Source organism: Carcharodon carcharias, chromosome 12 (genome assembly GCF_017639515.1).
Source record: "Carcharodon carcharias isolate sCarCar2 chromosome 12, sCarCar2.pri, whole genome shotgun sequence".
Taxonomy (NCBI): Eukaryota; Metazoa; Chordata; class Chondrichthyes; order Lamniformes; family Lamnidae; genus Carcharodon; species Carcharodon carcharias.
The window spans coordinates 19,749,255-19,773,695 of NC_054478.1; the positions used below are offsets into that span (position 1 = coordinate 19,749,255).

The 24,441-nt window shown below is 46.0% G+C and overlaps 1 protein-coding gene across 1 annotated transcript in view; it reads left to right on the plus strand.

Moving 5' to 3' along the window:
* wnt10a (wingless-type MMTV integration site family, member 10a) overlaps positions 1 to 22,680 on the plus strand; it is a 67,166-nt gene extending 44,486 nt beyond the window's left edge. Inside the window, exon 4 of the mRNA XM_041201203.1 lies at positions 21,673 to 22,680. Within this exon, the coding sequence (XP_041057137.1) occupies positions 21,673 to 22,143 (471 nt within the window). The 3' untranslated portion in view covers positions 22,144 to 22,680. The remainder of the gene's footprint in view (positions 1 to 21,672) is intronic.
* Positions 22,681 to 24,441: the final 1,761 nt, after the last annotated feature.

The following is a 24,441-nucleotide window of genomic DNA, read 5'->3' on the forward strand; positions in this document are numbered from 1 at the left end:
CTGAAGAGTGGTCGCTACTGTTGCGTAGAAGACGCGCTGCCGATCCGCGCATAGCAAGATCCCGCAGGCGTGCTGAATGGCCGATGATCTGTTCTGATAGTGCGGTTTACTGGAGAGTGCTGTCCAGAGATGTTGTCTCCACCCCGGAGGGTTTTGGATGCACCACCATTGGGTGTATTTAAGGCTGAGATAGGCTGACTTTTGACCTCTCAGGGAATTAAGGGTTATGTGGAGTGGGCAGGAAAATGGAGCTGAAGTTGAAGATTTGCCACGATTGTATTGAACGGTGGAGCAGGTACACTGGGCCACGTGGTCTCATCCTGACCCTATTTCTGTTCTTAAGCACCAGGAGAACTCCCAAGGTCCTGTTCAAATAATGCCAAGTGAACCTTTATACCCATCTGAGCAGTGCAGGTGGATGGGGCCTCGTCCGAAACATGGCTTTTCTGACGGTGCTGCACTCTCTCAGTACTGCACTGAAATGTTAGCCTAGATTATGAGCGTAAGTGCGTTAGCCCTTGAACCAATTGCTTCTGACTTAGAAGTAAATGAAATCCCACTGGACCTCGCCACTGGACTGTCATGAGAACGGTTCCCAAATCAGCGACTTCAGTTACGTGGATTGGTTGGAGAGGTTGGGGCTGTTTTCCTTTGAGAAACAAAGTTTGAAGGAAGATTTGATAGAGGGTTCAAAATCATGAGTGTCCTGGACAGAGCAGATAGGAAGAAACTGTTCCCATTGGTGGGAAGGTTGAGAACCAGAGTGCACTGATTTAAGGTAATTAAGAAACAAGAGACCACATGAGGGAAAACATTTTTACACAGCAAGTGGTTAGGATCTGGAATGCATGGCATGAGAGGGTGGTGAAGGCAGATTCAATCATGACTTTCAGAAAGGAATTGAATGATGATCTAAAGAGAAACTAAGTTGCAGGTTTATGGGGAAAGAGGCAGGCAGCGGGAGTAACTGAGTTGCTCTTACAGAGACGCAGTACGGACACAATGGGATGAATGGCCTCCTTCTACGCTGTAACCATTCTGATTCCACTCTAGATCCATAACATCCCACCATCCTTGTGTTTATGTCTCCAGTGCCCCCACTGGCAAATATGGCCACAGACCAAAAAAAAACCAAAACCACAAAGCTTTGCTGGAACTAGAAAGCTTTGCAGCCAATTAATCTGTCAGCACCTGAAAGTGAACAGGTAGTTCAATGATTCGGGTGTAGCCCTTCAGGTGAATATAAGTTTTGCAATGATTGGCCTTCCTGACTTGTGCCAAGTTTGTGGTGGTTTCGAGCAGAAGCAGATCTCCACAGGAGCTGGGTCAAAACTGTCCTCAAACTTACCTGTCACTTAGACTTCTTGTGGTAAGAGGAGACTTTATGGCAAATGTCCGGGCTGGCTTTAAAGACAGGTGTTGGGAACTAAGAGGATGCATATCATTAAGGATTGTGTTAAGTCCTTCCACAGTCCTTTAACAATCCGCAGAGGGTAATTCAATTATTTCAACAAATACACACACTCTGGAGTAAATTACACACAGTTAGCACACAGCCTACAGCAGATTTTACACAGATTAACACACAGGATGGAGTGGGTTACACACAGGTTAGAAACATTGACAGAATTACCTGGAAAAACTCAGCAGGTCTGGCAGCATCGTCGAAGAAAAGAATTGACGTTTCGAGTCCTCATGACCCTTCAACAGGTCATGAGGACTCGAAACGTCAACTCTTTTCTTCTCCGCCGATGCTGCCAGACCTGCTGAGTTTTTCCAGGTAACTCTGTTTTTGTTTTGGATTTCCAGCATCCGCAGTTTTTTATTTTTATCTTTATAGAAACATTGGATTTAGGAGCAGGAGTAGGCCATTCGGCCCTTCAAGCCTGTTCCACCATTCTGTAAGGTCATGGCTGATCTGGATGTGGTCTCAACACCACTTTCCTGTCTGCTACCCTGCCCAGGACCCTTGACTCCCTTGTCTATCAAAAATCTGCATAACTCAGCCTTGAATATATTCAATCACCCAGCCTCCACTGCTCTCTGGGGAAGAGAATTCCACAAACTAACGACCCGCTGAGAGAAAAAAAATCTCATCATTCCATTTTAAAAGTGAGACCTCTTATCCCTAAACTGTGTCCCTCAGTTCTAGTCACCCCCACAAGGGGAAATATCCTCCTGGCATCCACCCTGTCAAATCCCCTCAAGATCTTTAATATGTTGCAGTAAGATCACCTCTCATTCTTCTAAACTACAGTGGGTATAGGCTCAACCTGTTAATAGGCAGTCTGCAGTGGGTTACACATGGGTTAACACGCAGTCTGCAGTGGGTTACACATGGGTTAACACGCAGTCTACAGTGGGTTACACACGGGTTAACACGCTGTCTGCAGTGGGTTACACATGGGTTAACACGCAATCTGCAGTGGGTTACACACGGGTTAACACGCAGTCTGCAGTGGGCTACACACGGGTTAACACGCAGTCTGCAGTGGGCTACACACTTGTTAACACGCAGTCTGCAGTGGGCTACACATGGGTTAACACACAGTCTGCAGTGGGTCACATACGGGTTAACACGCAGTCTGCAGTGGGCTACACACGGGTTAACACACAGTCTGCAGTGGGTCACATACGGGTTAACACGCAGTCTGCAGTGGGATACATACGGGTTAACACGCAGTCTGCTGTGGGCTACACATGGGTTAACACACAGTCTGCCGTGGGCTACACATGGGTTAACACGCAGTCTGCAGTGGGCTACACATGGGTTAACACGCAGTCTGCAGTGGGCTACCTACAGGTTAACACACAGTCTGCAGTGGGCTACACATGGGTTAACACACAATCTGCAGTGGGATAAACACAGATTAACACGCAGTCTGCAGTGAGTTACACGAAGGTCAATAGAGTCTGGAAGTTGATGGAGTGTTTATATTTGGTTCTTTGGTCCTCTATCTCTTCTGCTTCCTACAGTGAGCCAGAAGCAGTTAGATCTGAACAAAGTCTTAGAACAGGTTGGTTCTGGTGCCTTCTGTGCCCAAAGCTATTGACTCCTGGGGAAAATCACTTTGAGGTCCAGAAACTGTTCTGCGTATTTATTTCATTGCACCATTAGATTTCACTGTTTTCAAAATCAAGGATATTGTACACAGTGGAATGGGCTAGATACGGACCTTTTACCTCTAACACTGCATTCATATGGAATAAAAATCTCTCACTCTCCCCATAGGGAGATGAGAAAATTCTTACACCGAACAATCAATGATACCAGCAAGCTGTATTTGCATAGCAGCTTTAACACAGTAAACACTACAAAGCGCTTCACAGGAGTGTTATCAATCAAAATCTGCCAATGGCAAGGAGCTCAGAAAGCAGGCTCATATTTTTAAACTTTTTAGGATTATGTATAGAATCTAATAGCATTGAAGGAGACCATTTGGCCCATCATGCTTGTGCTAGTTCTCTGAAAAAGCTGTCCAATTAGTCCTACTTAGTCTTTCCCTGGAGACTTGCAAATGGATCCATTTTTAAATATTTTCCCAATTCCCTTTTGAATCTGCTTCTACAATCCTTTCAGACAAATGTATGTCAGATTACAACAACTGGCTAGATAAATACATTTTTCCTAATTTCCCTCTAGGATTTTTTTTTCTGCCAATTAGTTTAAAACTGTGTCCTCAGGTTAATGAGCCACTTGTGTTTATATCGTATCTTTCACAGCCTTAGATGACTTTGCTGCCAATCAAGTGCTTTTGCACTGTAGTTGCTGTTAAAACATAGAAAAGGCAATTTGTGCACAGCAAGTTCCCACAAACAGCGATGTAATGATGAGCGGTTCATCTAATTTCAGTGTTGTATGTTTTATATATTTGACTTTCTTCAGAGCAATGCAGAGATCACACTAATTTCTATTTGTGCAACAGGTTCAGTCACAGGAATTTTGAAGTATCTTGCTGGTCGCAAAATGCTTACAGCTCAGCTTCTTGTAGCATCTGTTTACTTTGCTCTGAGTCAATGCTCAGCCTTAACTAATTGAGCACAGTGAACATAGATTAGTTACCAAACTCTCATAATCAAACACAGAGCAACTGAACACTACTTTCGGTGATAGCAGCTGAGAAGAACTTGCTGTTCTTCAAATTGCTCGATGGGATTCCTTTTAATCACTTCAACCTGAGAGGACAGGCAAGAGTTCTGTTTAACATCTCACCCTACAGATATTAGTTCTAACAGTGAAACACTCTGTCACTATGTGCATTAGCCTAGATTGCCTGGAGTGGGATTTGAACTCACAAATCTCTGTGACTCAGAAGCAACAGTATTACCATGAAGCCACAGCTGCCACTCAACCTTACTGTTACCTGATCACTTACTTTTTTGCTTCATCTTTTCTGCCTGAGGTCGTTTTCCCAGTCCGTCACTCCCAGCAAGGGGCTGTGTTTGAAGAGGTCGCAGGTTGTTGATATGCAAACATTAAGAGTGGGAGTAGGCCACTCAGTTCCTTGAGCCTGCTCCTCCATTTAATGTCATGGCTGATCTGATTGTCACATCAAACCCACAACCCTGCCTACCCTCGATTACCTTTCACGCCCTTGCTTATCAAGAACCTATCTACCTCTGCCTTAAAAACTATTCAATGATTCTGCTTCCAATATCTGTTGAGATGGAGAGTTCCAAAGACTCGCAACCCTTTGAGAGAAAAACAATTCTCTTCATCTCTGTCTTAAACTGGTGACCCCTTACTTTAAATAGTGATCCCTCATTCTAGATTCTCCCATAAGAGGAAACATTCTCTTCACATCCACCCTGTCAGGACCCCTCAGGATCTTGTATGTTTAAATGAAGTCGCCTCTTACTCTTCCAAACTCCAGCGGGTACAAGCCTAGTCTGTCCAACCTTTCCTCACAAGGAAGCCCACCTATTTGAGGTATTTGTCTGGTAAACCTTCTCCGAACTGCTTCCAACTCATTTACATCCTTCCTCAAATAAGGAGACCAATACTGTTACACACTACTCCAAATGTGTCCAAATGCCCCATATAACTGAAGCATAGAGATGCACAAAATGATGGGGGGGCCCAGATAGAATAGAGAGGGTGAAACTGTTCTCAATCGGAAAAGGATCGAGAATGAGAGGGCACAGGTTTAAATTGATTTGCAAGAGAAGCAAGTGTGACATGAGAAAAAACTTTTTCACACAGCGAGTCGGTCGGGTCTGGAGTGCACTGCCTGGAAGTGTGGTGGAGGCAGGTTCAATAGAGGCATTCAAGAAGGCATTAGATGATCATTTCAATAGAAACAATGTGCAGGGGTACAGGGAAAGGCAGGGGAATGGCATTAAGTCATAATGCTCACACGGAGAGCCGATACAGAAACGATGGGCTGAATGGCCGCATTCTGTGCCATAAAATTCTGTGCTAATCCCCCTACTTTTATATATAGTTCCCTTGGAAATAAACAATAATGTTCTATTAGCTTTCCTAATTACTTGCTGTACTAACCTTTCGCATTTCATGGACTAGGACACCCAGATCCTTCTGCATTCAGAGCTCTGCAATCTCTCACAATTTAGATAATCAGCTTTTTTTTATTTTTCCTTCCAAAACGTACAATTTCACATTTTCCCACATTATACTCATTTGCCAGATCTTTGACCACTCACTCAACCTATCCATATCTTTTTGAAGCCTCCTTATGCCCTCTTCACATCTTACTCTCCTACCTATCTTGTGTCATCAGCAAATTTAGCAACCGTGCCTTCTGTGTTAAAATTGTTAAATGTTGAGGCCCCAGCACAGATCCCTGTGGCACACCACCTCATTACATTGTGCCAACCAGACAAAGGCTCTTATATAAAAACAAAAAAACTGCGGATGCTGGAAATCCAAAACAAAAACAGAATTACCTGGAAAAACTCAGCAGGTCTGGCAGCATCGGCGGAGAAGAAAAGAGTTGACGTTTCGAGTCCTCATGACCCTTCAAGTTCTGTCGAAGGGTCATGAGGACTCGAAACGTCAACTCTTTTCTTCTCCGCCGATGCTGAAAGGCCCTTATATGCCTGCCCTCTGTTTCCTGTTAACTCATCAATCTTCTATCCATGCCAATATGTTACCCCCTACACCACGAGCTTTTATTTTCTGTAATAATCTTTCAAGTGGTACCTTATCAAATACCTCAGTATGGCTTCAATATTCGCCTTTCAGCACACAATAGATAAATTTACTGTCTACTCTTGGTGGTGTCCTACACCCATGTGTCTTAGCCTTCAACCCTTCAGCCTGTCATCTTCCTTACAATTCCTCATTAACCCTCTCCTTACCTTGACTCGACCAGCCTTTGTCATAGTTACTGACTATCCCCTCTAACTAGATCATGTGTTTTGGTGGGGGTACTATTGGCTATTCATAATTACACTTTGGTGGGGGGGGTGGTGCGTGGAGCAGCATTCATTGAGTTGCCAACCCTCCAGGGCTTCCCTGGAATCTCCAGGAATTAAAGATTAATCTCCGAGCAAAATCCAGGAGAAAAATCATTACTTCTTCTTCTCCTTTAGTTGTGTTGGCATCACGGACTAATATCTGTATTCCACCTACATTTACATGGGTGGCGCTAGCTAAACCAGGCATGACCTGCTGAGATGCTATCCCTGATAATGAAGACTTATTGATGGGTGGTTGGTGTCGCTGGCTTAGTAATCATGAGGCCCAAACTGACGTGCCGGCAATTAGGGGTTCAAATCCCGACCCTAGCAGCTGGTGGAATTTATATTCAGTTAATAAATCTAGAATTGAAAGTTAATCTCAGTAATGGTGACCGTGACAACTGCCATCAAGTGTTGCAAAGACCCACCTGGTTCACTAATGCCCTTCAGAGAAGGAAATTTGCTGTCCTTACCTGGCCAAGCCTACATGTGACTGCAGAATTGCCCTCTGATATGGCCTAGCAAGCCACCCCATTCGAGGGCATTTAGGGATGAGCAAAAAATGCTGGCCTTGCCAGCGATCCCCCATTGCACGAAAGAAAAGAACAGTCTAAAGGTGGGTCTTGAAGATTTCAAGTGATAGGGCTCTGACTATTTCCTTTAGCAGCTTGTTCCATTGTGGGATTTCCCTTGGGAAGAAAGATTGTTGATACACCGACTTGGAGACAATTGGTCTTTGTTGTTTGTGTGGATGATAACCTTGTGTTTTGCCATTGTTTAGGGAGCAATAGGTACTTGTTTCTGTCATTTCCCACCAGCCCATTCCATATTTTATAGAAGATGGTCGGTCTATTTTTTCTCCCTGTTTTGCTGTAGTGATTCCCATTCCAAATCTTTTGTCCAGCATGTGGGCACTGATGTATTTCCCATACTGATTCGTGGATTGCTTCAATCTCTCGCCATATGAGGATGCCAGGCACAACCTACTTACTCCAGAATAAAGAAGTGAGGTGTTTTACTTTCCTACTTTTCAAACAAAAAAGGGTGTGGATGCTAGGGATCTATTAAAGTTTCAAATACTGAGACTGTTAGACCTTCGTTATGCTAGGGCAGCAAGAAATAGGAGAAAAGGCAGGTAAAGGATACAGAACAGTCATGATCTCGTGGAATGTCAGAAGCAGCTCGAGAGGCAGAATGGCCTCCTTCCTACTCCTGCATAAATATGTTGCTATTCTTTGTTTTCCAACCCACTGTGACTCAGAGGATAGCACTCCCATTTCTGAGTCAGAAGACTGTGGACTCAGGGATGTGAGTACAAAATCTCAGCTGACACTCCAGTGTGGTACAGAATGCTGGACTGTCTGACAGAAGGCCTGAGATGAGATCTCCAGCAATGTATCCAATCAGGGCTGATGATATTCAGTACAAAAGCAGGGGAGTTATGTAGAGCCTGCATAAAGCTCTGGTTAGGCCACAACTTGAGTAATTGTGTCCAGTTCTGGTCACCATTACTTCAGGAAGGACGTGAGGGTCCATAAGAGGGTGTAGGGGAGATTTACCAGGATGGTTCCAGGGATGAGGGATTTTAGCTCCAAGGTAAGGTTGGAGGGGCTTGGGTTGTTCTCATTGGAGCAGAGGAGATTGAGGAGAGATTTGACTGGAGAAGATGATAACAGGTATACGTCAGGTAGACAAAGAAAAGTTGTTCCCATTAGCTGATGGGACAGGGACTAGGGGACACAGATTTAAGATTTTGGGTAAGATGTTCCAATGGATGTGAGGGAGAACTTTCTTTTAATGCAGTGAAAGGTAATGATGTGGAACTTGCTGCCTGCAAGAGGGGTGGAAGTGGAGAAAATGAATAATTTCAAAAGAAAATTGGATGGGCACTTCTGGGAACTTGCCAAATCAATAAGCGAACATTTCGGAAAAACAAAATGCAGATTTAACATGTGTTAGCTTAGCTCAGGTTCTTACTTCTGAATCAGAAGGTTGTGCTTTTAGCCCCCACTGTCCAATTTGGGAATACATGAATGTGCTGGAACTGCAGGAAGGACTGTGTTATCCAAGGAGATGAGACATCTGCTTTTCAGGTGGACGTGAAGGATCTATTTAAAGAAGACACAAATAGGGGGTATTTTTCAACTCCAGAGAGGGTGCCCACCCAGCAGGGTCACAAAATGGAAATTGACACGCAGCATATATTTGACGCCCTGCTATATCATCCCAATGGCTCAGGCACTCTGACAGGACAATGATGTTAATTCAATCCAAGCCACTTGTTGAAGCATGAAACGAAACACTTGGTTTATTCACAGAATGCAGCATTACATATGTCTACCTACTACCTACCAACCCGGTGTCCCAGCGGTCTCTCTTTACAAATTCTCTAAGTACTTAACTGACTAATGTCCTTCACCTTAACATATAATTAACACACCCATTAACACCTGATGATGAATCATTGCTTTTCTATTTAATAATAATTATCAAAAAAGGGAATTAGATATACACTTGAATAGATTGATGGGGAAAGAACAAGCACAGCCGTAATGGGCTGAATGGCCTCCTTGTATGTCATGTTGTTCTATGATTACAGACTTCCCCTTAGTGCTATATTTCGCCCTGGTCCCAGTGGAAGGTTCATTATAGTCAGCCCAAGCTCCATCCTCTGATAAGAAGAGCTAATTGCCAATCCTCAGGATATGTGACACAAGGGTTAAAGTGGCTCATGAGAAAGTGGGGGGAGGGCACGGACTCATTAAGACATCTCAAAACGGTGATGATGTGTATTGGTACAAGCTATGAGATAGTGTGGTGGTGGTGGTGGTGGGGGTGGGGGGGGGAGATTATGATCAAGCAGCCACAGCAATTAAAAGTCACCCGGCAGATGTAAGGCCACTTTTTATTCGTGGGAGACCCGAATCTGGCAGAAGTGAGTGAAATCTGCGGCCAGAATTCTGTCCTGCGTGCGGGTGGTGCTCGCCCGACCCCGAACGGGTGTGGTAATACCGTGGGATGATGTCGGGCAAGCGCCCCGACGTCGTTTCGCACTAGCGGGGTATTTGGCTCCGTGGGTGCGTGTGGCAGTCAGAACTGCGCCCGCCGGGCAATTAAGCCCATTAACGATGTAATCAACCGGGATTTGACGCGGCCCGTCCACATTGACGGTTGTCGGACAGGCCGTTCCCCCAGGCGGCGTTCATATGTTTGCTGAAACCTCGATCCGGGGCCAGATGAAACCTCCGTGGGGTGGAAATAAAACAAGAGTGGAGGTCCGGCGACTGTTTTTTCCTTTTGCTTTCGGTGGCTTGATTGTGCTGCATGGACGTATTTTGCAGCATTTTTTGACAGTTCCTTTATTCTGCAGAGGCCCTGGGGCAGCTGTCTGCCTTCAGGGGGGCACACTAGAAGCTCTCGCCCGCACCCTCAGTTCGGGTTGGTGCCCACCCTCTTCCTGCTTCCACCCCGGCAGCGCTGAGCATTTCCGTTAATTGGCTGGATGCCCCTTTCCCAGCTGCTCCTGGGCCTGCCGATCGCGTGCGCCTGACAAACGAAAAATTCGGGCCCAAGCCTTTCTCTCTCTCTCTCTCTCTCCCTCTCTCCCTCTCTGAGGTCATGGAAGGTGCTAAATAAGTGCAAGTTTGTTAGTGTAATCTTTGCTATTTCACATTTCTCAATCATTGACAAACATTGACCGTGTAATGATGTGTTTAAGCGCTTGTTTAAAGAATGCACCTCTTTCTAATTATTAACACCTTGCCAGATTACACTTCCTCCTGTTACCTCCACCAACTCAGTTAGCCCTTGCTTGCCATTTTCGCTCTGTAATTGGACTAATCACAGCTGACAATTGTTCCACAGGTATATACATTGAGCAATGAATGATGATGGCATGTTTAAAGGGGTAATTTCTCTCCGAGATGCTCTCTTTCTTGTCCCCTCCCTCCCTCCCTTCCCCTCCCTATAAAACATTCATTCTGTAAACAGTTGCACTCTGATCTCTTTGAAGTCTTTTGGGCTGTAATTATATCTACAGCTTGTTACAAATCACAGTATAGGGATGAGGCTTTTTGAACTGGCGCTGCCACATTAATGCTCGGTTTTACAATCTATTAAGGCTGACTAAGACAGTCAAGCTATGGCCCTTTGATTTGAAACAATTGCCTGCCCGCTCGCTCATCACTCAGAAAAATATGGAGAATAGGAAGGTGTTGCTTGACTCCAATGAACTCATAACTGAGTTCCACTTTAACCTGGCTCAGTTAACAGCATCTGCACATGCACCTCTGAACCAATAACCTCATGATTTTGAGTCCAACTTCATTCTATGTACATCAGTACATCATTCTAGGCTGGCACTGCAATACAGCACTGGGGGAGTGCTGCACTGTCTGAGGTGCTGCTAATGGCGTGAAAGGTTAAACCAAGGCCCTGCTGCCTGACCTCTCAGGTGGATGTAAAATGTACTTGTTTTAGTCTTAACACAAAGAAAATGCCCTCATTTCTAAAGCATCTTTCACAGACTCAGAGTGTCCCAAAGTGCTTAATGAAGTACTTTTGACGTGCACTCCCTGTTGTGGGAAATGCAGCAGCCAACTGGCGCACAGCAAGCTCCCACAAACAGCAGTGTGATGATGACCAGGTAACCCATTTATTGAGGTTGTTTGAGGGATAAATATTGGCCAGTACACTGGGATGAACTCCCCTGCTCATTTTTGAAAAGTGCCAAGGGATCTTTCACATCCACCTGAGAGGGTAGATGTCTAACCTGAAAGACAGCACCTCTGACTGTGCAACACCGGAGTATCTGCCTGGATTTTGTGCTCAAGCATCTGGAGTGGGACTTGAACCCATGACCTTCTGACTGGGAGGTGTCACGGGCCATACCTAACTCAAAGGCATAAGGCCATGATCCAATGATCTCAGTGAGAAAGCTTCAGTCAAAGGGAGTGTGAGTCTTATTGAAACATATAAGATCCTGAGGAGACTGGATAGGCTGGATACCCGGAGGTGTTTCCTCTTGTCTGGGAGACTAAAACTAGGGGACAGAGTTTAAAAATAAGAGGTCGCCCTTTTAAAGCAAAGGTGAGGAGAAACTTTTTCTCCCAAAGGGTTGTTGGTGTGTGGAATTCTCTTCCCGACAAAGTAACGGTGGTTAGGCCTTTGTATTTATTCAAGGCTGAGTTAGAGGGATTTTTGTCAGGCAAGGGAGTCAAGGGTTATGGAGGACAGGCAGGGAAGTGGAGCTGAGACCACAACCAGATCAACCATGGTTATACTGACTGACGGAGCAGGCTCAAAGGGCCAAATGGCCTACTCCTGCTCCTATGTTTCTATGTTATTCGTAGAGCGGACTCATGCACTGCCCTCTCTGATATTTTGACCTGAGTCCCCTGCAATCGGCATCCTACCAGCAGGATGAGTTTTCTGGATTGGCCCTGCAGAACCAGTGAGACAGACACACGCATGCAAACACAGGATGTGAAGGCTGGGGGATTAATATACATTGCACGGTTGTTAAACCATTTATGAGTGAAGTTTTGAATCCAATTGTAATCGTCTTAGATATTTTGCATATATATAAGCAATTAATTACACAAAAGCAAGATAACCAATTCCCGTTTGCACATTATCCCCTGTGATTGCATGCCCAAATAGGCCCCTGGTCTGGCAATGCCTCAATTTTAATATTTTCATCCTGGTGTTTCAAATCCCTTCATGTCCTCGCATCCCCGGCTATCTCTAGTATGTCCTCCAGCCCTGCAATTCATTGAGACTTCTGCACTCCTCCAATTCTGGCTCCACCATTGGCAGCTGTGCCATCAGCTGCCTGGTCTCTAAGCGATGGAATTCCCTCCCTAAATCTCTCCACCTACCTCACTTTCTTCCTTTAAGACACCCCTTAAAACCCTACCCCTCTGATCAAAGCTTTGAGCTATCTGTCCTAACACTTGCACCTTTGGCTTGATGTCAATACTTGGTCCGAATAAGCTGCTGTGAAGAGGTTTGGAATGCTTCCCTAACTTGAAGGTGCTATGTAAATGCAAGTGGCTGCTGTGCCCAGGGTTTCGGGACAGATCAGAAATGTTTTATAGACAGCAGTTGTTTGCTCAGAGCCGTCTGTTCTCCTGCGCATTGTTTGTTCCTGTGCATTAATTGGTTGCAAAGTGTTTGTTCTGTTGCTGACAGATGCTTGCTATTACAGGGGGTGGGGAGGACGGGAGCAGAGCAGGGTAAACACTGAGTGATGGAATACAGAGAGATCGAGGCCCTGGTGAAGGTACTTCAAAACTGTCACAATTTGCAGAGTCAGCACTTCTTTGCCCACGGAGAGATTACAATGTGGAACTAGCTACCACAGGGAGCTGAGGCAGACAGCACAGATTCACTCAAAGGGAAGCTAAGTACATGCGATGGAAAGAAAGCTGGAGCCTATACTGTCACTATTCATAGCTCCAGGCTACAACATGCATGTAAAAGTGCATGTTGTCACAGCCACTTGGACTCTGAGTGAAACTGTAACACCAGCCACAAACAGGTTGCAAGGAGACTGTCTGACATCTATGATCTTCATTTGGTCTCCAGCAATGGTCAGTGGTTTCAGAAGAGGCAAAACAAGCAGAAAGTACTGGAGAGGAAGGTCACTCACTGCAGCAAGGAGGATCTTCCTGTTTCCTCCTGTAATAAACTAAATCAACATGTTATCTCGTATACAAGACTAGTGACAACTCAAGCTACTTTAAGATCTTTGTTTTGCCCATGATTAGCTTGGATGGGTTAAGTCTTCATCAAATTGGCATGAGGAGAGGCAAGGCTCTATTTGCAGGATGCTTTTTGTGGTGGTTGCTCAGTACTTTCTTCAGCTATTGGACCAAGTAGAGCTGGGGGAATGGCTGTGATGGTGAGCTCGGGTGAGTCAATCAAGAGGCAGCAGCATAAACAAAAGCAAAAAGTCAGTGGCATTTGAGTAGAAAGCTGAAGCAAGATGAATTTAGGGCTACAAACGTTGACAGTCTTGACAGGATGATGGACTTGGGATATTTTATCTGTGGCATGAATCATGTTCCCATCAAGATAGGGCATTAAAAAGCAAAATTCAAATGTTTTCATACATGGGACGTGGGTGAACAGCACAGGGTGCACTCAGGCTGGATAAGTACATGAGGGAGAAAAGGAGGATGTTGCTGATGGGGCTGGATGAAGAGGGGTGGGAGGAGGCTTGAGTGGAGGTTATACATCGGCATGGACCATTTGGGCTGAAGGCCTGTTTCTGTGCTCTAAGTGTGGGATTCCACCATGTGAGCATCAGTGGCTAAGACAGCATTTATTGCCCATCTGTTTATTTATTGCCCTTGAGGAGGTGGGTGGTTAACTGCTGCAGACCCTGTGGTGATGGTGCTCCCAAGATGCCGAAGGAGCAGTGACATATTTCCGAGTCAGGATTGGACATGGTGTGGAGTTACACTTGCAGCTGGTGGTGGTTGTAGTATGCCTCGAAGGACTAGCAGCATGCCGTGGACTTTAAGGGAAGTGAGTCATGTGATCCAGCCTCAGTTTCACTTTGGCCTGGAGCAGGACACAGCACACACGGCTCTGCAGCTCTGGTGTCCCCAGGCTTTCTGTTCATGTACATCTGTTCACATGTGCCTAGAAGTAATAAGTGAACCCACTACATGTTTGCACAATCCCTTATGAGCGTTTGATGGCTTTATACCAATATAATCAAAGGTTACGGGGAGAAGGCGGGAGAATGGGGTTGAGAAACTTATCAGCCATGATTGAATGGCGGAGCAGACTCGATGGGCCGAATGGCCTAATTTCTGCTCCTATGTCTTATGGTCTTATGATCATATAACATACATGACAGCGGTTTTCCCATGAGTCTGCTGCCCTTATCATTCTAGGTGGTAGAGCTCAGGGGTTTGGAAGGTGCTGTCTAAGGAGCCTTGGCGAGGTGCTGCAGTGCATCTTGTAGATGGCACACACACTGCTGCCACTGTGCGTCGGTGGTAGAGGGAGTGAATGTTTAAGGCGGTGGAATGGGTGCCAGTCAAGTCCTGGATGGTGTTGAACTTTGAGTATTTGTTGGAGCTGCACGCACCCAGGCAAATGGAGAGTATCCCATCATGACTTGTGCCTTGTAGATGGTGGACAGACTTTGGAGAGTGAGGAGGTGAGTTACTGGCCACAGAATTCCCAGCCTCAGATCTGCTCTTTTAGCCCCCGTATTCATGTGGCTAGTCCAGTTAAGTTTACCAACATGTTGATAGTATGGGATTCGACGATGCTGTTGTCATGAATGGGAGGGGTCGTGGTTAGACTCTTTCTTGTTGGAGATGGGTGTTGTCTGTCAGTTGGGTGACACGAATGTTACTTGCCACTCATCTGGCTAAACATGGATGTTATCCAGGTCTCACTGCTTGGAGGGATTGAATGCTTTTCAATTCTGGCCAAGCAGTGACGGATGAGGCAGGCCAAGTGCACCTTGGGGGAAATCAGTGCACACACAATGCATTTTAGGAAATAGGTGGTGATTAACCAGAGCGATTTCCTGATGTTCACTATGGCTCAGTTTGTAGCACTCTCACCTCTGAATCAGAAAGTTGTGGGTTCAGCTCCAGAGACTTGGGTCTCAGAGCAGTACTAAAGGAGTGCTGCACTGTCAGAGGGTCAGTACTAAGGGAGTGCTACACTGTCAGAGGGTCAGTACTGAGGGAATGCTGCACTGTCAGAGGGTCAGTACTAAGGGAGTGCTACACTGTCAGAGGGTCAGTACTAAGGGAGTGCTACACTGTCAGAGGGTCAGTACTGAGGGAGTGCTGCACTGTCAGAGGGTCAGTACTGAGGGAGTGCTGCACTGTCAGAGGGTCAGTACTGAGGGAGTGCTGCACTGTCAGAGGGTCAGTACTGAGGGAGTGCTGCACTGTCAGAGGGTCAGTACTGAGGGAGTGCTGCACTGTCAGAGGGTCAGTACTGTGGGAGTGCTGCACTGTCAGAGGGTCAGTACTGAGGGAGTGCTGCACTGTCAGAGGGTCAGTACTGAGGGAGTGCTGCACTGTCAGAGGGTCAGTACTGAGGGAGTGCTGCACTGTCAGAGGGTCAGTACTGAGGGAGTGCTGCACTGTCAGAGGGTCAGTACTGAGGGAGTGCTGCACTGTCAGAGGGTCAGTACTGTGGGAGTGCTGCACTGTCAGAGGGTTAGTACTGAGGGAGTGCTGCACTCTCAGAGGATCAGTACTGAGGGAGTGCTGCACTGTCAGAGGGTCAGTACTGAGGGAGTGCTGCACTGTCAGAGGGTCAGTACTGAGGGAGTGCTGCACTGTCAGAGGGTCAGTACTGAGGGAGTGCTGCACTGTCAGAGGGTCAGTACTGAGGGAGTGCTGCACTGTCAGAGGGTCAGTACTGAGGGAGTGCTGCACTCTCAGAGGATCAGTACTGAGGGAGTGCTGCACTGTCAGAGGGTCAGTACTGAGAGAGTGCTGCACTGTCAGAGGGTCAGTACTGGAGGAGTGCTGCACTATCAGAGGATCAGTACTGAGGGAATGCTGCACTGTTGGAGGGTCAATACTGAAGGAGTGCTGCACTGTCAGAGGGTCAGTACTGAGGGAGTGCTGCACTGTCAGAGGGTCAGTACTGTGGGAGTGCTGCACTGTCAGAGGGTCAGTACTGTGGGAGTGCTGCACTGTCAGAGGGTCAGTACTGAGGGAGTGCTGCACTCTCAGAGGATCAGTACTGAGGGAGTGCTGCACTCTCAGAGGATCAGTACTGAGGGAGTGCTGCACTGTCAGAGGGTCAGTACTGAGGGAGTGCTGCACTGTCAGAGGGTCAGTACTGAGGGAGTGCTGCACTGTCAGAGGGTCAGTACTGAGGGAGTGCTGCACTGTCAGAGGGTCAGTACTGAGGGAGTGCTGCACTGTCAGAGGGTCAGTACTGAGGGAGTGCTGCACTGTCAGAGGGTCAGTACTGAGGGAGTGCTGCACTGTCAGAGGGTCAGTACTGAGGGAGTGCTGCACTGTCAGAGGGTCAGTACTGAGGGAGTGCTGCACTGTCAGAGGGTCAGTACTGAGGGAGTGCTGCACTGTCAGAGGGTCAGTACTGAGGGAGTGCTGCACTGTCAGAGGGTCAGTACTGAGGGAGTGCTGCACTGTCAGAGGGTCAGTACTGAGGGAGTGCTGCACTGTCAGAGGGTCAGTACTGAGGGAGTGCTGCACTGTCAGAGGTGCCTTGTTTGAATTGAGATGCTAAACTCTGCCCTCTCAGAATGTCAAAGCTCCCATGACACTGTTTTGAAGAAGAGCAGGGGTAATCTCCCCACTGACCCGGCCAATATTTATCCCTCATCTAACATCACTAAAGCAGGTTCTCTGGGCTTTATCTCATTGCCTTTTAATGGGGGGTTTTGCAACGGATAAACTGGCTGCCTTGTTTCAGGGGCTGCACTTCAAAGTGCTTTTGGATCCTGATTTTTGATTAAACTGAGCAGCTCCCTGTGCCATTTCAAAGGGCAATTAAGAGTCAACCTCATTATTGTGGTTCTGGAGTCGCATGTCAACCTGGCCAGATAAGGATGATAGGTTTCCTTCCCTAAAGGACATGAATGAACCAGATGGGTCTTTACACCGATCCAGTAGTTTTATGGTGACTGTTACAGTTGCCAGCTCTTCAATTTGCAGCTTTCATTTAATTGAATTTAAACTCATCAGCTGTCATATGGAATTTAAACTCCCGTCTCCAGATCATTAGTCTGGTGTCTCGGTTCACTAGTCTAGTAACATAACCGCTGGAGGGCTGTGCAGTAGCAAGAAATCCCACTAACATAAAAGCAAAATACTGCAGATGCTGGAGATCGGAAATAAAAACAAAGTGCTGGAAAAACTCCGCAGGTCTGGCAGCATCTGTGGAGAGAGAAACTAGAGTCGATATTTTGAGTCCAATGTGACTTCTTGGGAGCTGAAGAGAGAGAGGTAGAAATGTGATGGGTTGAAAAATGGAGGAGGGTCAGGTGGAGCAAAAAGGGAAGGTCAGGGATAGGTCAGCACACAGGGAGATTAAATTACAAAGATGTCATGGAACAAAAGAATGGGAATGGCAGTTGTAAAGGAACAAAGTCTAGAGTATGTGTTAATGGCAGAGTAAAGGTCAGCTCTGCCTGAAAGCTAAATAGCAGAATGTTGAATAGCAAATTAAAGGTAAGTGCTATCTGAAAACAACACATGAGCAAATGGACAATAGTTGACAGAATTGCTTTGGACTTTATGAAGTTGTCTTTGACCTCCTTCGGCAGACCCTGATCTTCCGAGGTGACAATTCTCTCAATTTACCCCTTGACTTACCCCAAGTTTCAAACCAAACTGAGCTGCAACTGTTATCACAGAGCAGTTTCTGACCTACTGAGATCACCTCTGACCTTGTTGACCAACCGTCCACCCTCCTTGATTATCTTTAACCTTGCTGAGCCTACCCTGACCCCGCTGGTTCTGACGTTCTCTCCCCACCGCACCACTCCACCTCACCTCCCCAGCAGGAACGTGTCTGACCACCACCCCCACCCCCCCACCCCACCCTGATCCCCATTGGGTGACCTTTGACCCTACTGAACTGCATTCGATCTGAGTGAGTCATCTGTCACCCTGATGAGCCCAGGAACCCCAGTGGGTTGCCATGCTTCCTTTGACGACCTGCTCTGTCCTCTGTGCCCACGTTTTACCCCACAGAAATACCCCCAGACAAACTGGAAAAAAAAAAGCTGGAAAAATATTTGTTTGCAATAAAATGCCTTTGATGAACTAGCAGTCACAGTGCAAGTTATAATTGACCACAGGTGGTTGTGATCCATTCCTTGGTTACTGCCCTCAATTACTGCCTCTTGCATTCCACACTATTACTTCATTAAGGCATCTGTAATTTACTAGACAAGCACATGTATCCAAATTGACGTAAGGTATAATTAGCAAAGTTACACCGTTAACATTTATATTTTCCAACAATTGGGCAAACTTTGTGTGAGTTTTGCATTCTTACTTCCATTCTTGTGTATGGCCTGGTGCCAATGGGGCTTGGCTGTTGTACAACATCCACCACTGACTCTCCATTCTCAGCATCGTATCAACAACTTTGGAGTGTTGCATCCAGTTCTGGGCCCCACACTTTAGGAAAGATGTGAAGGAGATAGTGCAGAAAAGATTCACAAAAATGGTTCCAGGGATGAGGAACTTCAGTTATGTAGACAGATTGGAGAAGCTGGGACTGTTTTTCTTGGAGAAGAGAAGGTTGAGAGGAGATTGGATAGAGGTGTTCAAAATCATGAGGGGACTGGACAGAGCAGAAAGGGGGAAACTGTTCCTACTGGTGGAAGGATTGCGAACCAGAGGTCACAGATTTAAGGTAATTGGCAAAAGAAGCAATGGCAACATGAGGAAAAATGTTTTCCAACAGCCAGTGGTTAGGGTCTAGAATGCACTTCCTGAGAGTGGTGGAGGCAGGTTCAATCAAGGCATTCATGAGGGAATTGGATTATTAACTGAAAAGGAAGAATATGCAAGGTTATGGGGAGAAGATAGTTGAATAGCATTCAGAGAGCCAGTGCAGACACAATGGGCTGAATGGCTTCCTTCTGCATTGTAACAATTCTGTGGTTCTGTAAACTTTCATTTATATAGTGCCTTTAGCAGAGAAAAACACACAATAGTGACTAGAACTCAGAAGTACTTAATTGGCTGCCATTTGGGACATCCTGAAATTATGAAAGGCTTTATAGCAAATGCAAACTTATTTAAACATTTCTCAAAGCGCTTTGAAAGCATTCGAAGAGAAAAATATCCCCAGGTGCTATGGTAGGGATTGAACCCGCGCCTGGTTTACCCAGCCAGTAACATAGCTGCTATGCTATCAATCTCTCAAAGGCCATTTTCTCCATTCAGGTGCCATTTTAGGCTCCCATAACCTTGAGTTGTCAGGGGACCTAGGGCTTCTTAATGCAAGTTACATCAGTAAAAATTAATTCATACGTGTGTGTATTTGTGTCAAAAAAAGGGCAGATTTTTTGAATCAAGGAAAAGGGGTCTCTTCACACAGATGGGGACCTTACTACCTTGCCCCAGACTGGAGCATCTGCTTAAAGGGAACATTCGCCTGAGGCCCTGCTCCCCGTTTGGATTACAAGCAAAGCAGATGCTCACAGCTATTTCAGAATCGTGCACAACTGATTCTGTTTTCCTCTGATTCGGTGCTTTCATTTCTTTGCCAGGCCATTACAGGATCGGGGCACACAACTCAGCCTTGGCTTTCTGTGGGTGAAGTTGGGGTGGGGAGAGGGGAGAGCAACATTTGTGGATTAGCTCATGCTAGACCAGCAAAGGAAAGAGGCGCTAGTCAGTGCGATGAAAGCGGGGAGCGTGCTTGAGCTGGCTGGAAATGATTAGGCTTCTGGGGTGAAGGTGGGCTGGAAATGTCTTTCTAGGAGGAAGGACAGTAACTCAAAATGACTGGGATCAAAAGCAGCAGGCAGGAGCTTTGGGTTGTGAAACAGAGACTGAACTTTTACGTCCAATCATGCAACTTGAATGTTCCACATAGGGTTTGGTCTAATCTTCCACCATAACTTTGATAATCCCTTTGGTATCAGTGGCTGTGATGGCCGGTTATACCTATTCTTACCCACAGATTCTGCTGATACCCTTCCTGAGTTAGAGCTGGACCACATAAATCAATGCCTCCATATCTTAATTATCAGCAATTTGATCCTTCACTCTTACTTAACTTTAGACTAACATAGGAACATACGAATTCAGAGCAGGAGTAGGCCACTCAGCCCCTCGAGCCTGCTCCACCATTCAATAAGATCATGGCTGATCTGAGTGTAACCTCAACCCCACACTCCTGCCTACCCCCAATGACCTTTCACCCCACGGTTTGATAAAATACATCATGACGCACAATGATTCTCAAGTACCTGCTTATATAGAATTACAAATATTAACAACAGCTTGTAACCGCACAACAATTTTAATATAAATAGTCATCTGTTAGTACGGAACTTGAGTATTGCTGAGAAAAGACACAATGTTGAAGCTTTTTGTCTTGCACTCATCAGGACAATCGCAAGAATACCAAATGTAAAGGGAACAACAGTGGTGACTTTTCACAGCTGGGAGTGGTAGCACTGTGGTAGCATGTGGCTGGACACATGGTTCAGAGATATGAGTTTGAATCTCACCACAACAGCTGGTGGAACTTAAATTCAATTATCTAAACAAACCTGGAATAAAAAGTTAGTGTCAGTAATGGTGACCATGAAACTACTGGATTGGCTTAAAAACCCATCTGGATCACTAGTGGCACTCAAGGAAGGAGGTTTGCCATCTTTACTTGGTCTGGCCTACATGTGACTCCAGACCCACAGCAATGGGGTTGACTCTTAACTGCCCCCTGAAATGGCCTAGCAAGCCACCCAGTTCAAGGGCAGTTAGGGATGGGCAACAAACGCTGGCCTTGCCAGTGAGGCCCACATCCCATAAGAGAACAAAAATAATGTTGTTCAAAGTGACTGAGCTGCTGAGGCTTTATAATGCTCTGGTCAGACCACATTTAGAATATTATGAGCAATTTTGGGCCCTGTATCTCAGGAAGGATGTGCTTGCTTTGGAGAGGGTCCAGAGGAGGATCACGAGAATGATCCCAGGAATGAAAGGCTTAACATATGAGGAACGTTTGAGGACTCTGGGTCTATACTCGATGGAGTTTAGAAGGATGAGGGGGGATCTGATTGAAAGTTACAGAATACTGAAAGGCCTGGATAGAGTGGACGTGGGAAAGATGTTTCCATTAGTAGGAGAGACTAGGACCCGAGGGCACAGCCTCAGAGTAAAGGGAGGACCTTTTAGAACAGAGATGAGGAGAAACTTCTTTAGCCAGAGAGTGGTGAATCTATGGAATTCATTGCCACAGAAGGCTGTGGAGGCCAGGTCATTGAGTGTATTTAAGACCAAGATAGATAGGTTCTTGATTGGTAAGGGGATCAAAGGTTACGGGGAGAAGGCGGGAGAATGGGGTTGAGAAACTTATCAGCCATGATTGAATGGCGGAGCAGACTCGATGGGCCAAATGGCCTAATTTCTGCTCTTATGTCTTATGGTCTTACGGTGACAAATTCTGATGTCCAAAGAGATATTTGAATCCTTATCCCTGAATGTTGGATGGTGCCTGACCTAAGTCCCTGTTTCTTTTGTCTCCCTGTTGCCCCCTCAGATGATTGCAGAGAACATGAAAAGGAAATGCAAGTGCCATGGCACGTCTGGGAGCTGCCAGCTGAAGACCTGTTGGCAGGTGACCCCGGACTTCAGGACAGTGGGCTCCCTACTGAAGCACAAGTTCTACAATGCCACACTGATCAAGGCCCACAACCGCAACACAGGCCAGGTGGAGCACACCCACCACCACCCACACCGGAGGAAATCCAGCGCCTGCGAGCTGGTCTTCTTCGAGGAGTCGCCCAACTTCTGTGAGAGCGAGCCCAAGTTGGACTCGGCGGGTACCCAGGGGCGGATCTGCAACAAGACCAGCCCCGGCCTGGACAATTGCGAGAGCCTGTGCTGCGGCCGGGGCCACAACATCCTAAGGCAAACTCGCCGGGAGAGGTGCAACTGCAAGTTCCACTGGTGCTGCTATGTGGCGTGTGAGGAGTGTCGAGTGACCGAGTGGGTCAGCGTGTGTAAATAAGGACTGCGGGGGCTTGTGAAAAAAGAAAGGACACAAAAAAAAACCAAGCTGGGAACAATATAAACTTAAGAAAAAGGACACAGATCAGCCAAAGAGATGTTGGACCCTCAATTTCTGCACTGCTTTATTTGGAAGTTTGTGATTGGAGAAGCGGCAGAGCGAGCTTTCACCCCGCCCCTTCCTTTCCTCGGACTGGGGCCAAATTATTTTTCAGAATTCCCTGGAACGAGGCCGGAATTTTCTGCCAGTTAACGAATCGTTTCTCTGGTTTCTTTTCTCTTCGCACCCTTAACAGCGAAAGACGTTGGAACGTTTCACGGAACGGGACTCGGAAGCAGCTCACAAAATTAAGAGACTCAGGAATTACTTTTAAACTAAAAAAAAAGTGTGGAGAAGAAAGGAACAGCCAAGAGAAAGAAAGGGGGAGAAAAACACAAATGTGTAATTATTTGTAATAGTGTGTTCACTTTTTTTTTCTTATTGCCGTTGTTTAATGTATTATAAGTTATTTTAATATAACGGATACTTGTACATTTTGAAAGTATTCGATTAATGATGTGTTTAGTGTTAATATTAAACAGAACCTCAAAGTGACAAGCTATTGTCATCCATCGCATTGCTTGTGTGCTAGTATCAGGGACTGACCAGCACCTACTGTGGGTTTAAGGTCACAAGGGGTCTAATCTATCCTGAGATCAGAAAATGCTGGACAAACTGGCAGAATCTGTGGAGGGAGGAAAACAGAGGCCGGGACTGGCAGGTCTGGAAGTTCTTACCCAAAGTCAACGGGACTTTTGGCTGCTCTCCAAATTTCCTGCTCCCTCCTGTGATGATGCCCACCGCTGGCAGGACCGGGAAATCCCGGCCAGAGTTAACGTTTTGAGTACAATATGATTCTCCTTGGGAACGGACGAGAGGCAGGAATGTGAAGGGTCTTATACTGTTGAAAGGGTTGGAGTGTGGGTGTGCAGGCGGAGCTAAAGACAAGGTCAGGGGCAGGTTAGGGAGCAGGGGAGATAAAATGACAGGTGTCATGGAACACAGGAAAAGGGTACGGTAATGATAGAATTAAGGACACAAAGCTTGGTCAGTATAGGTTATAACAGCAGAATAAAGGTGAGCACTGTCTGAAAGCAAAATAGCAGAAGGTGTTAATAAAAGAATCATCCTGGTCTCTGTCTGGGTGGTGAGATAATGATTTCCCTGTGTTTCCTGTTACAGGATTTTTGCTTCGCTAAAGGGACAACAACAATGTGTGCTTATGTAGTTTAAAATAGTAAAATGTCCCAAGAGTTTCACAGAAGTATTATTCGGACAGACAGAGATAGATTTTAAGGAGTGTCTTAAAGGAGGTAAGGGAGAGATAGCGAGATGGAGAGATTTAGGGAGGGGATTCTGGGGCCTAGGCAGCTGAAGATGCCAGAAGAAGGACATTCGGCCCACGAGTCCATGCTCCCTGCAAGAGCAATTTAACCAATCCCCCACCCCCACCCTTTCCCCGTGGTCCTGCAATTTTATTTTCTCTTCAGGTGTTTATCCAATTCCCTTTGAAAGCCATGATCTGCCTCCAGCACACTGTTAGGTAGTGGATCCCAGATCCTAACCACTCGCTGTGTAAAATCTCTTTCCTCATTTTGTATTTGGTCCTTTTGCCAAACACCTTAAATCTGTTTCCTCTGGTCCTCAGTCCTTCCACCAATGAGAGCAGTTTCTCCTTATCTAAAAATAAAAACAAAAAACTGTGGATGCTGGAAATCCAAAACAAAAACAGAATTACCTGGAAAAACTCAGCAGGTCTGGCAGCATCGGCGGAGAAGAAAAGAGTTGACGTTTCGAGTCCTCATGACCCTTCGACAGAACACAGTTCTGTTGAAGGGTCATGAGGACTCGAAACGTCAACTCTTTTCTTCTCCGCCGATGCTGCCAGACCTGCTGAGTTTTTCCAGGTAATTCTGTTTTTGTTTTGTTCTCCTTATCTACTCTGACCAGATCCCTCATGATTTTGAACACCTCGATCAAATCTCCTCTCAACCTTCTCTTGTCTAAGGAGAACAGTCCCAACTTCTCCAATCTCTCCACGGAGCTGAACTGACTAATTGACAAACGAATAAGTTTACCCAAGCATCTTTTCGTCTGGGGGTTAGAAGTAAGGATGCCAACTTGTGTGTCTGGCATGATTTACTGCTGCCCTATAGCAAATAGCAAGAGAACAGACTCTGCAATTAAATTGATTGGATGATTCTTGGCGGTTAGTCAAATAGCTCTTTTTCACATCTCCAATATTTTATGACTAATAAA